This window comes from Triturus cristatus, chromosome 1_1 (genome assembly GCF_964204655.1).
Source record: "Triturus cristatus chromosome 1_1, aTriCri1.1, whole genome shotgun sequence".
Lineage (NCBI taxonomy): Eukaryota > Metazoa > Chordata > Amphibia > Caudata > Salamandridae > Triturus > Triturus cristatus.
In genome coordinates, this window is record NC_140579.1 from 23,440,295 (window position 1) to 23,454,999 (window position 14,705).

General features: G+C 53.8%; 1 protein-coding gene across 3 annotated transcripts in view; it reads left to right on the forward strand.

Annotated features, from left to right (window-relative positions):
* The window catches only part of LOC146869196 (uncharacterized), a 37,258-nt gene extending 30,279 nt beyond the window's left edge, over positions 1-6,979 (forward strand). For 2 of the 3 annotated variants that reach the window (XM_085643099.1, XM_085643105.1), the window contains exon 2: positions 6,314-6,979. In XM_085643099.1, coding sequence (XP_085499225.1) covers positions 6,314-6,340 — 27 coding nt within the window. In that variant the 3' untranslated portion in view covers positions 6,341-6,979. The remainder of the gene's footprint in view (positions 1-6,313) is intronic. The other variant, XM_085643109.1, reaches the window with a different exon arrangement.
* The last annotated feature ends 7,726 nt before the right edge of the window (positions 6,980-14,705 follow it).

The window sequence follows — 14,705 nt, forward strand, 5'->3', positions numbered from 1 at the left end:
ACACAACAGGAACCTCAGGGGATCACATGTGACTAGTGGACAGCACACAACAGGAACACCACGAGGGGCTGACCTGTGACTAGTGGACAGCACACTACAGGAACACCAGGGGCTCACCTGTGAATAGTAAGCAGCACACAACAGGAACTCCAGGGCTCACCTGTGACTACGGAACAGCACACAACAGGAACTCCAGGGCTCACCTGTGACTACGGAACAGCACACAACAGGAACATCAGGGGCTCACCTGGGACAAGTGGGATGCCCACAACAGGAACACCAGGGGGTCACCACTAGTGGGAGCACACACCAGAGGTTCATCTGTGACAAGTCTGCAGTAACACCAGGGTTAGCCTGTGAATAGTGGGAGCACACACCAGGATCACCAGGGGCTCACCTGTGACTAGTCTGCTGGTACACCAGAGGCTCACCTGTGACTAGAGATCAGCACACACCAGGAGCACTAGGGGCTCATGTGGGACTAGTGAACAGCACACAACAGGAACTCCAGAGCTCACCTGTGACCACGGAACAGCACACAACAGGAACATTAGGGGCTCACCTGGGACAAGTGGGATGCACACAACAGGAACACCAGGGGCTAACCAGTGACTAGTGGGAGCACACACCAGAGGCTCATCTGTGACAAGTCTGCAGTAACACCAGGGTTCGCCTGTGACCAGTGACAGCACACAACAGGAGCACCAGACGCTCACCTGTGACTAGTCTGCAGTAACATCAGGGGCTTCCTGTGATTAGTGGGAGCACAAACCAGGATCACCAGGAGCTCATCTGTGACTAATGGGAAGCACACAACGGGAACCTCAGGGGATCACATGTGACTAGTGGACAGCACACAACAGAAACACCACCAGGGGCTGACCTGTGACTAGTGGACAGCACACAACAGAAACACCACGAGGGGCTGACCTGTGACTAGTGGACAGCACACAACAGGAACCTCAGGGGATCACATGTGACTAGTGGACAGCACACAACAGGAACACCACGAGGGGCTGACCTGTGACTAGTGGACAGCACACAACAGAAACACCACGAGGGGCTGACCTGTGACTAGTGGACAGCACACAACAGAAACACCACGAGGGGCTGACCTGTGACTAGTGGACAGCACACAACAGGAACCTCAGGGGATCACATGTGACTAGTGGACAGCACACAACAGAAACACCACCAGGGGCTGACCTGTGACTAGTGGACAGCACACAACAGAAACACCACGAGGGGCTGACCTGTGACTAGTGGACAGCACACAACAGGAACCTCAGGGGATCACATGTGACTAGTGGACAGCACACAACAGGAACACCACGAGGGGCTGACCTGTGACTAGTGGACAGCACACAACAGAAACACCACGAGGGGCTGACCTGTGACTAGTGGACAGCACACAACAGGAACCTCAGGGGATCACATGTGACTAGTGGACAGCACACAACAGGAACACCACGAGGGGCTGACCTGTGACTAGTGGACAGCACACAACAGAAACACCACGAGGGGCTGACCTGTGACTAGTGGACAGCACACAACAGAAACACCACGAGGGGCTGACCTGTGACTAGTGGACAGCACACTACAGGAACACCAGGGGCTCACCTGTGAATAGTAAGCAGCACACAACAGGAACTCCAGGGCTCACCTGTGACTACGGAACAGCACACAACAGGAACATCAGGGGCTCACCTGGGACAAGTGGGATGCCCACAACAGGAACACCAGGGGGTCACCACTAGTGGGAGCACACACCAGAGGTTCATCTGTGACAAGTCTGCAGTAACACCAGGGTTAGCCTGTGACCAGTGAACAGCACACAACAGGAGCACCAGGGGCTCACCTGTGACTAGTCTGCAGTAACATCAGGGGCTTCCTGTGACTAGTGGGAGCACAAACCAGGATCACCAGGAGCTCATCTGTGACTAATGGGAAGCACACAACGGGAACCTCAGGGGATCACATGTGACTAGTGGACAGCACACAACAGAAACACCACGAGGGGCTGACCTGTGACTAGTGGACAGCACACAACAGGAACTCCAGGGCTCACCTGTGACTACGGAACAGCACACAATAGGAACATCAGGGGCTCACCTGGGACACCAAGGCTCACCTGTGAATAGTGAGCAGCACACAACAGGAGCACGAAGGGCTCACCTGTGACTAGTCTGCAGTAACACCACGGTTCACCTGTCACTAGTATCATAACATAACGTGTATTTGTAAAGCGCACGTTTCACCCGTAGGAATCTTGGCGCTGAATAACAGTAGTTTATTTTTACCCAACTCAATAGTACTCATTTTATCGACCTCAGATGGATGAAAGGCTGAGTAGTCCCGCCGGGATTTGAACATGTGACAATGAGGTCGAACACAGGCCCCTGTAGTGGAAGCATTAGTCCACTGAGCCAGCAGACAACAGGAAAACCAAGGGCTCACCTGTGACTAGTCTGCTGTAACACCAGGGGTTCGTTCACCTGGGACTAGTGGGCAGCACACCAAAGGAACACCAGAGGCCCATCTGTGACTAGTGAGCAGCACACAACAGGAACACCAGGGGCCCATCTGTGACTAGTCTGCAGTAACACAAGGAGCTCACCTGTAACTAGTGGACAGCACATAACAGGAACAACAAGGGCTCACCTGTGAATAGTCTGCTGTAACGCCAGGGGCTCACCTGTGACTAGTGGGGAGCACACAACATGAGCACCAGGGGTTCCCCTGTGACTAGCAGGGAGCACACAAAAGGACCTCGGGAGGTTGCCTGTGACTAGTGGGTAGTACAAAACAGGAACACCAGGGACTCACCTGGGACTAGTGAGGAGCACACAACAGGAACCTCGGGGGAATCACATGTGACTAGTGGACAGAACACAGCAGAAACTCCAGGGTCTCACCTGTGACTAGTCTGCAGTAACACCAGGGTTTAGCTGTGAATAGTGAGCAGCACACAACAGGAGCACCAGGGGCTCACCTGTGACTAGTGGACAACACACAACAAGAACACCAGGGGCTCACCTATGACTAGTAAGCAGCACACAACAAGAACACCAGGGGCTCACCTGTGACTAGTCTGCGGTAACACCAGGGGCTCACCTGTGACTAGTGAGCAGCACACAACAGTAGCAACAGGGGCTCACCTGTGACTAGTGGACAACACACAACAAGAACACCAGGGGCTCACCTGTGACTAGTCTGCTGTAACACCAGGGGCTCACCTGTGATTAGTGAGCAGCACACAACAGGAGCACCAGGGGCTCACATGTGACTAGTGGACAACACACAACAAGAACACCAGGGGCTCACCTGTGACTAGTCTGCTGTAACACCAGAAGCTCACCTGTGACTAGTGAGCAGTACACAACAGGAGCACCAGGGGCTCACCTGTGACTAGTGGACAACACACAACAAGAACACCAGGGGCTCACCTGTGACTAGTCTGCTGTAACACCAGGGGCTCACCTGTGATTAGTGAGCAGCACACAACAGGAGCACCAGGGGCTCACATGTGACTAGTGGACAACACACAACAAGAACACCAGGGGCTCACCTGTGACTAGTCTGCTGTAACACCAGAAGCTCACCTGTGACTAGTGAGCAGTACACAACAGGAGCACCAGGGGCTCACCTGTGACTAGTGGACAACACACAACAAGAACACCAGGGGCTCACCTGTGACTAGTCTGCTCTAACACCAGGGTCTCACCTGTGATTAGTGAGCAGCACACAACAGGAGCACCAGGGGCTCACATGTGACTAGTGGACAACACACAACAAGAACACCAGGGGCTCACCTATGACTAGTAAGCAGCACACAACAGGAGCACCAGGGGCTCACATGTGACTAGTGGACAACACACAACAAGAACACCAGGGGCTCACCTATGACTAGTAAGCAGCACACAACAGGATCACCAGGGGCTCACCTGTGACTAGTGGACAACACACAACAAGAACACCAGGGGCTCACCTATGACTAGTAAGCAGCACACAACAGGATCACCAGGGGCTCACCTGTGACTAGTGGACAACACACAACAAGAACACCAGGGGCTCACCTGTGACTAGTCTGCTGTAACACCAGGGGCTCACCTGTGACTAGTGGACAGCACACAACAGGAGCACCAGGGGCTCACCTGTGACTAGTGGACAACACACAACAAGAACACCAGGGGCTCACCTGTGACTAGTGAGCAGCACACAACAGGATCACCAGGGGCTCACCTGTGACTAGTGGACAACACACAACAAGAACACCAGGGGCTCACCTGTGACTAGTCTGCAGTAACACCAGAAGCTCACCTGTGACTAGTGAGCAGTACACAACAGGAGCACCAGGGGCTCACCTGTGACTAGTGGACAACACACAACAAGAACACCAGGGGCTCACCTGTGACTAGTCTGCAGTAACACCAGAAGCTCACCTGTGACTAGTGAGCAGTACACAACAGGAGCACCAGGGGCTCACCTGTGACTAGAGAGCAGCACACAACAGGAGCACCAGTGGCTAACCTGTGACTAGTGAGCAGCGCACAACAGGAGCACCAGGGGTCACCTGTGACTAGTGAGCAGCGCACAACAGGAGCACCAGGGACTGACCTGTGACCTGTGAGCAGCACACAACAGGAGCACCAGGGGCTCACCTGTGACTAGTGAGCAGCACACAACAGGAGCACCAGGGGCTCACCTGTGACTAGTGAGCAGCACACAACAGGAACACCAGGGATCACATGTGATCAGTGGACAGTACACAACAGAAACACCGGGGGCTCACCTGTGACTAGTGAACAGCGCACAACAGTAGCACCAGGGGCATGCCTGTGACTAGTGAAAAGCCACAGCAGGAGCACCAGGGCCTCACCTGGGACTTGTGGACAGCACACACCTGGAGCACCAGGGCCTCACCTGGGACTTGTGGACAGCACACAACAGGAGCACGAGGGGCTCATCTGTGACTAGTCTGCAGTAACACCAGGAGCTCACCTGTGACTAGTGAGCAGTACACAACAGGAGCACCAGGGGCTCACCTGTGACTAGTGAGCAGCACACAACAGGAGCACCAGGGGCTCACCTGTGACTAGTGAGCAGCACACAACAGGAGCACCAGCGGCTCACCTGTGACTAGTGAGCAGCGCACAACAGGAGCACCAGGGACTGACCTGTGACTTGCGAGCAGCGCACAAAAGGAGCACCAGGGGCTCACCTGTGACTAGCGAACAGTGCACAACAGGAGCACCAGGGGCTCACCTGTGACTAGTGAGCAGCACACAACAGGAGCACCAGGGGCATGCCTGTGACTAGTGAAAAGCCACAGCAGGAGCACCAGGGCCTCACCTGGGACTTGTGGACAGCACACAACAGGAGCACCAGGGCCTCACCTGGGAATTGTGGACAGCACACAACAGGAGCACGAGGGGCTCATCTGTGACTATTCTGCAGTAACACAAGGGGCGTACCTGTGACAAGTGGACAGCACAAACAAGAACACCGCAAATATAAAGCTAAAAAGATTTTTTGAAGATGGGATAACTTACATCTGTGTGTCATGGGGAAATGCAATCTAGTCAAGATGATTTTTCTCCCAAAAGTGCTATATATTTTCGGAACAATTCCTTTGGTGTTAGAGAACCTTTGGTTTAAAACAATAGGTACGGTGGTCTCTAAGTTCATATGGTCATGTGGGAAAATCAGAAGGGCAAACAAGTTTCTGAGCCTGTCTAGGGAAAGAGGGGGATGTTGAGTGTTGTCCACTAGTCACACGTGAGCCCCGAGGGATCACTTGTGACTAGTAAAGTATGTTAATCTGTTATTTGGATTGAGAAGGGTAGTGGAGGGATAGAAGAGGGAAAGGTTTGCATTCATATAGCACCTACTACCTCTGATGAGGTGTTGAAGCGCTTTTTGGCGGGTAGCACGCTACTCCGGAACCCAAACAGAATTAGTGGGAAATTAATATAGGGAAATTGGAAATTAATTTGAGCAGCGCTGACACTGCGCTGGCACTTTGAAGAAGTAGCAAGGGCACGGACTGAAATTCTGCAACATCCATGTGGCTAGCACAGTTGCCGTTACTTGTATAAGATACAATGGCACCCAACTAGCCGGCTTACCATATGCACTCATGCTGCCCTGACTTCCATATGCTGCACCATAAGATAATTCGTATTTGTGTTACGCGGTGGCCAGAATGAGACAGAAACTCTCAGGCCGTTTGCTGTTGCATTATCGCTGTTATGAGTAAACATTACCCAGAGGTTTGACACATGACGTGACATCTCTCTCCTTCTCTCTCCAGGAATGCCCCGGGGCAGGAAGATGGTGACCTGGCACGACGGGCCGGCCCTCCCAGCAGACACCGTGACGTCAGGATGTGTGCACCAACGCTGCTTGTGAAGTGAACCAGCAGCGTCCCAGTCGTGGGCAGGGTGGGATGGCTTCGAGTGGACCCCGCGTTTGGAAGCGGACCTCGCTTATCTCCTGGTGCCAGCCACCCTGGCATACACTGCTGCCAACAACGCCTTTCCGACATTCCCTGGCGATCTATAGTGTCTGCTCATCTTGTGCCTTGACTTTAGCACACGCTCTTAGTGACGGTCCTCTATCCTGCACTGCAGACTAGTGCGAAGAAGACATAACTGCAGCATAATGGAATTTCACAGCCCCCACCGTCCAGTGCAAGGTCCTCCTTCTTCCTGGACAATACTTACCCACAATATCCTTCACTTTTAGATCACTTTAGGGTGTCACTCTCTAGTTGCACCAGTCCCAATTAAAGACTTCATTATAATGATACACTATTGACAGCTCTTATTTATTGTATGACCTTTGCAGCCCTGAAGAAGCCTTTTGTTTGGGCGAAACGCGTTGGCTGCTTTGTATCAAGAGCACATCGTGAATAAAAATCAAAAGAACACTAAACAACGACGTGAAGCTTCTCTTTGTCTCTTCCGAATTGCTGTATTTACTTTATACCAGAAAACCCTTTTCTCTTTTTTACTTGGAATGTTGCCTCTCATACCCCTGTATTAAACAAGTTTATTTATGGTCATATAGCAGCTGGCCATTTGAGGTGGGCAATAACTTATTACTTTACTGTGACTTGTCTAGGCAGTGCAGTCATCTATAACCCTGCTGCATGTTTTCCTCTCTTAAGTATACCATTACAGTCTCCTCTACCTCCAAATTTGGCATGAATACTAACTACGCTTTCTCCACTACACAAATACCTCTCTCCTAGTATTTTTTGACTCATTTTGTTTATTTTGTGAATTTTTTTGAGCAGAGATGTACACTACCCGGCTTATATCTATTTTTAAATATATCTTCCTCGGGGAGACCAGAAAGTACGTTCAGAAGTTGTTTGTTTTTCCACGCGCCTCTTCGAACTGTGCAGACGTCTGAGGCGTGGCGAGTGTGTCCTGGAAGGATCAGTTCAGTGGCTTAATTCTGCACTCGATGGGAATCCTCCCCTGTGGATGGAAGGGCATCTAGTTTATGTTCTCTCTCCCTCCCACCCCCAATTTCACCGGGACAGCGCCTAAAGAAATTCAATGTGTATATATAGCTCAGTTGATGGTTCCCTATGATTTCAAAGTCCCATAATCACAAGAAGTTACTTCAATCTTTTATTATACATTACGTAGAAAAAAGTGAATATTTCTCTAACCGCTCAGCCCTCCACAGGGCTTGGTCGCCCCACTCACTGCTGCCGCTCCTGCCTGCCTTTGCCGCCTCCTGCCTGCAGATTCCTTCGCTCGCTGCCCGCTGCTCCTGGGAATTTCCCGCTGCTCCTGGGAATTTCCCGCTGCCCGCTGCTTCTTGGAATTTCACGCCGCTGCCTCCCTGCGGCCCCGCCCCCCTGTGATTCCATTCGCCGCCGTGCTCCCGCCACCCAGCTGCTCCTCCCTCCCGGCTCCTTACTTATGACGCCCCCAGAGCGACCGCGCAGCGGACGCACCGATTGAGTGCCGAAACTGCGCCAAAGGTAAGCCCGTCTGCGCCTGGACCGCGCCCAGCGCCAGACCCCCTGGTCCTCGCCCCCGCCAGCACACCCTGCACATCTACGACGCCAAAACCCTCCACGCACTCAATGCTGGCCGAAACACCGCCTGCTACCGAGCCACCCCGAGACGCACCCACGGACCCTTCACCTGCCTGACCTGCCGCTTCACCGGCCTCCGACCCAACACCGCACCTGCTAAACCGAGCCCCAGCAACAAACACCTGATGTGCATCCTGCTCAACACCCGCTCCGTTCACAGGCATGCCGTCGAACTCTGGAACCTCCTCGACTCGACAGCACCAGACATCGCCTTCCTGACGGAAACCTGGATGAACGCCTCCTCAGCGCCCGACGTCGCCATCGCCGTCCCAGAAGGCTACAAAATCACCAGGAAGGACCGCGTCAACCAGACAGGAGAAGGCATCGCCATCATCCATAAGAACACCATCCGCATCACGATCAACTCCGATGACACCTTCACCTCCGCCGAACACCTCCACTTCCAGATACACACCGACCCCAAGACCACGCTCAGAGGCACCCTCGTCTACAGACCACCGGGACCACGCACACAGTTCAGCGAAGACATCACAGACTTCGTCAGCCCGCACGCCATCAATTCCACCGACTACATCCTCCTGGGGGACCTCAACTTCCACCTGGAGGACAACAAGGACCGCAACACCACTGCTCTGCTGGACAACCTGGACAACCTCGGACTCAAGCAACTGGTAACCACCCCCACCCACTACGCCGGCCACACGCTTGACCCAGTCTTCTCATCGAGCAAATACGTCACCTTCAGCCACTCCACCAATCTCCAGTGGACTGACCACAGCTGCGTCCACTTCAGCTTCAGTAAAACGACGACCCACCACCACCCTCAACAAGCCCCCCGCAGGAGCTGGAACAAGATCACCGGCGACCAGCTCACCACCTTCCTCAGCCAGAACCGCCCCACCAGCTCAACGGACCCCAACGAAGCCGCCAACAACCTCACACAGTGGATTACCAACTGTGCAGACGCCCTCGCACCACTGAAGAAGAACCCCCTCAGCAGACACGGCAGCAAGAAAGCCTCCTGGTTCACCGACGAGCTCATCACCTCCAAGAAGAACTGCAGCTCCCTGGAGAACACCTGGCGCACCAACCAGACCACAGACAACATGACGGCCCTCAAACACGCCACCCGCAAACACCACCAACTGATCCGCGCCACAAAGAAGACAGCCTTCAAGGAACGACTGGACAACAACACCCACAACAGCAAGGAACTCTTCAGCATCGTCAAAGAGCTCTCCAACCCTGACGCCGGAAACAATGACATCACTCCCTCGCAAGACCTCTGCGACTCCCTCGCAGCCTTCTTCCACGACAAGATCGCCAACATTCACAACAGCTTCGGCCCACCAACCACGAACCCCACCACCGAACCGATGCCCCCCACTGCCACCCTCCACACCTGGACCCCAGTCAGCACCGAAGACACAACACGCACAATGAACACCATCCACTCCGGATCCCCTACGGACCCCTGCCCACACCACATCTTCAACACGGCCGACCACATCATCGCACCCCACCTCCGCGACATCATCAACGCCTCCTTCAACACCGCCACCTTCCCGGAGTGCTGGAAACACGCCGAGATCAGTGCCCTGCTGAAGAAACCAACTGCAGACCCCTCCGACCTCAAGAACTACCGCCCCATCTCGCTCCTCCCGTTTCCTGCCAAAGTCATCGAGAAGACCGTCAACAGACAGCTAGCCGCCTTCCTCGAGACCAACGGATCCCTCGACCACTCGCAGTCCGGCTTCCGAGCCAACCACAGCACGGAGACCGCCCTCATCGCAGCCACAGAAGACATCAGATCCCTAATGGACAACGGGGAAACTGCTGCCCTCATCCTCCTGGACCTCTCCGCAGCGTTCGACACTGTCTGCCACCGCACCCTGGTACAGCGCCTGAACAACACCGGCATCCAGGAGAAGGCCCTGGAGTGGATCACCTCATTCCTCGCCGGAAGAACCCAGAGAGCTTGCCTCCCCCGTTCCGGTCAGCGGCCACCGAAGTCATCTGCGGCGTTCCACAAGGGTCATCGCTTAGCCCCACCCTCTTCAACGTCTACATGAGCCCCCTCGCAACCATCGCACGTCAACACAACCTCAAGATCATCACCTACGCCGATGACACCCAGCTGATCCTCTCCCTCAGCAGCGACCCAGACGCCGCCAGAGCCAGCCTACACGAAGGGATGAAAGACGTCGCCGAATGGATGAAGAACAGCCGCCTGAAACTGAACTCAGACAAGACGGAGTTCCTCATCCTGGGATCATCACCCTCCGCCTGCGACGACTCCTGGTGGCCCCCCACCCTGGGAGCCACCCCCAAGCCAACGGACCACGCACGCAACCTAGGCTTCATCCTGGACTCCTCCCTCTCGATGACCAGACAAGTCAACGCCGTCTCGTCTTCATGCTTCAACACCCTGCGCATGCTTCGAAAGATCTTCCGGTGGATCCCCACCGAGACCAGGAAGACGGTCACCCAGGCCCTCGTCACCAGTCGGCTGGACTACGGGAACGCCCTCTACGCCGGCACCGCCGCCAAACTCCAGAAGAAACTCCAACGGATCCAGAACGCCTCAGCACGACTCATCCTGGACATCCCCCGACACAGCCACATCTCCGGACACCTGAGAGACCTGCACTGGCTCCCCGTCAACAAAAGAATCACGTTCCGACTCCTCACCCACGCACACAAGGCCCTCCACGACCTGGGCCGCAAGTTCCTCAACAGCCGCCTGACCTTCCACAAGCCCATCCGCCAGCTCCGCTCCGCCAGCCTCGCTCTCGCCACCGTCCCCCGCATCCGCAGAGCCACCGCCGGAGGAAGATCCTTCTCCTACCTGGCAGCCAAGACATGGAACTCCCTCCCCATCCACCTCCGGACAACGCAAGACCATCTCGCCTTCAGGAAGCAACTCAAGACCTGGCTGTTCGAGCAGTAGCGTTCCCCCCTCCCCCACAGCACCTTGAGACCCTCCGGGTGAGCAGTGCGCTATACAAATGCCTATGATTGATTGATCTAATGCAATCTGCCGAGAGCCCCTTAATGGCCGTATAGTTCTATATTACACAGCTATGCATAATTTCTGCAGTGTACATATAGTGCCTAGACACCTATGAGTGCCATATAAACAATATGATGACGCTATACATGTAATATATCTTTTTAATACTGTTCACATTTGTATCAGAGGCAGATTGATCAGCATGGAAGGCAGACTCCAGAGCGGCCCATGGGGCTGGGCGGGGGTCAGCCTCATGGCAGCCTTTAGGGAAGAGTCCGTCAGGTGCGAGGCTGAGGTTAACATCTGACTGACTTAGCCCCAGCCCTCCAAACTTGCCACCAAGTCTGCTACTTTCCTTCTATGTCAGCCAGCTGCTGATTATTATTGTTAATCTGCTGTTGTGTTCTGCATGCCGGTGCCTAGAGATGTTACCCTCACAGATGCCCTCTCAGAGGGCTTCTGGGAGCACAGCCCTCAGTCTGAAGTAAAAGAGGGCAGCAGCCTTTCCTTTGTGGCTGAGATCCACCCAGGGAGTGACTGGAATGAGGCACCTATTTCCCTCCCTCGCAGACCTCCAAATGCCAGACAATGAGATCAGAGGGTACGGATGGTAAACAGTGGGTCCTGGACACAGGCTGCAAACATTGTGCAATCCCTTGTATGAGATCACTTTTTGTCTGGTTATGGGCGGGTGAAGTAAAGGCGGGTTCAACATTAAGGCCAATGTGGGCAGCTGCCTTATCCTGTCAGTACAAGAGGGCACCAGATTACCACACAGAGGCTTAAAAACAGCCCTGCTGCTACCGCAGGGGGAGCGCCCAACTGACACACTGTCATTTTATCTCATGTTCTGAACAGTGGTGTCGCCAGTGTGTCCTGGCCCCTAGTGCAATGAAGGAAATGGCCCCCTTGGCCGGTGTTTGAATTGTACAACACAACAATACTCTGGCTTTAGTGGGCCCCTGGAGCCTCGGTTCCACTGCACCTACTGCACCAATACAAACTACACCTTTGGTTCTGAAACTCTTTGCCCCTGTGCTGCCCTGGAGGGAGCTAGAGATATGATAGGGGGTAGGGCCCAGGTTCAGGTGGCAGTCCATCGCTAGGTGCCAGGGCCAGGGTTCAGGTGGCAGTCCATCGCTAGGTGCCAGGGCCCGGGTTCAGGTGGCAGTCCATCGCTGGGTGCCAGGGCTCGGGTTCAGCTGGCAGTCCATCGCTAGGTGCCAGGGCCCGGGTTCAGGTGGCAGTCCATCGCTAGGTGCCAGGGCCCGAGTTCAGGTGGCAGTCCATCGCTGGGTGCCAGGGCTCGGGTTCAGCTGGCAGTCCATCGCTAGGTGCCAGGGCCCGGGTTCAGGTGGCAGTCCATCGCTAGGTGCCAGGGCCCGGGTTCAGGTGGCAGTCCATCGCTAGGTGCCCGGGTTCAGGTGGCAGTCCATCGCTAGGTGCCAGGGTTCAGGTGGCAGTCCATCGCTGGGTGCCAGGGCCCGGGTTCAGGTGGCAGCCCATCGCTAGGTGCCAGGGCCCGGGTTCAGGTGGCAGTCCATCGCTAGGTGCCAGGGCCCAGGTTCAGGTGGCAGTCCATCGCTAGGTGCCAGGGCCCGGGTTCAGGTGGCAGTCCATCGCTAGGTGCCAGGGTTCAGGTGGCAGTCCATCGCTGGGTGCCAGGGCCCGGGTTCAGGTGGCAGTCCATCGCTAGGTGCCAGGGCCCGAGTTCAGGTGGCAGTCCATCGCTAGGTGCTAGGTGCCAGGGTTCAGGTGGCAGTCCATCGCTAGGTGCCAGGGCCCGGGTTCAGGTGGCAGTCCATCGCTAGGTGCCAGGGCTCGGGTTCAGCTGGCAGTCCATCGCTAGGTGCCAGGGCCCGGGTTCAGGTGGCAGTCCATCGCTAGGTGCCAGGGCCCGGGTTCAGGTGGCAGTCCATCGCTAGGTGCCAGGGCATGGCCAGATTGGAAGCGATGACGTGCAGGCCAGATTGGCAGACATTCGCTTGCTATCTCACAGAGTGCTGCACCAGCCTTGAACCCTACGTCCACTGCCAGACATGCTTGTACGATGAACACTGCACCCTTCACGGGTACCGGGTTTTAGCACCCCCACAGGCCCCAGCCAGTGGACCCTACTCACATGCGATTCATGCACCTCCAGGGATTCAAGGCGCTGTACACTCTATCGGATTGTCAATCTTACCTCTATGTACAGCGCTTCGGTGCAGCCTCGCTAGGCGCTCCTTCGATGCCCATCACCCCCTAAGGCTTCCAGGGGCGGTGGGGGCAATTCCATGACTGGTATTTGAGATACGCTGAGGGTGTTTAATGACTACATTATATGAAATTAAGAGGGGGTGACAGGGCTTTATAAATGCACTATTTTACTCAAGAAGAGCCTGCAGGAAATGCTACAGCAAAAAATTCAAGTAAAAAGGGCAACGAGCAGGTTTTAGAACTGAACCAAAATAACATCTCTAAATATGTTTCAATTACTTCACTAAAATAATTAGTACAACTCTGTGTTTTTGTACTCCACAAAGTCTGGTTTTGATGATTTTCTTCACCCACAATTATTAATCAGATGTTATGACATTTGCAACGTTTTTCAGACAATTAGTGACAGGGCGTGCAGTGGCCTCTTGTAAATGCTCCCAGCTGGCTGCGGTTTACATTGAATAATCCGAGGTGTAACATCCTCCGTGGGCGGCAGGTGAGTCAGTGAGCTGGTGACGTCCACACTCCTGGGAGCGCCCTCTGCACCATCTTGGGGCTGTGCATCTTGTGCAATGTTAGCAAATCCTTCAAGCGTCTTTAGTTCAGTGACTCCATCCTTTCAACCATCGAGTCCGTATGTTCCCCGTACCCTTGCACAGGTGTATTACACAGCGCACACTATATATCTATATTACTCACACTGCCTCTGTAAAGAATTCACTCTTTGAGTAAACTCTACTGGATGAAGTCATAATGCAAGAAATAGATCCCTACGAGGCTGCTATCAATTATCTTCTAGTGCAGATGCTGTATCGCAGTCTTATGTCATAGTTACGGTGCATTATATATTTACGTCCGTAGTTAAAGTATAGTAGTAGCGTCCATTCATCGGTACAGTATGGTAGTAGATTTCTGTCATAGATAGGGTGCAGTATATATTTACATCCATAGTTACGGTATGGTAGTAGACTTCCATCCGTAGTTATAATGAAGCAGTCGACTTCTGTCCATAGTCACAGTGCAGCAGTAGATTTCCATCCACCGGTACGGTATGGTAGTAGACTTCTGCCATAGTTACAGTGCAATATATATTTACATCCGTAGTTACGGTATGGTAGTAGACTTCTGCCACAGTTACAGTGCAATATATATTTACGTCCGCAGTTACTGTATGGTAGTAGACTTCCATCCATACTTACAATGAAGCAGTCGACTTCTGTCCATAGTCACAGTGTGGTAGACTACCGTTGAGAATTACAGTACAGAGGCATCCTTCCATCCACAGAGTGCAGTAGTGGACACTTCTGTACATAGTTATGGTATAGTAATAGACTTTCCTCCCTACTTATAGTGTAACAGTTTCTGCCATTCATCGATAAAGTGAAGCAGTAGACTTCCGTCCATGATTACAGT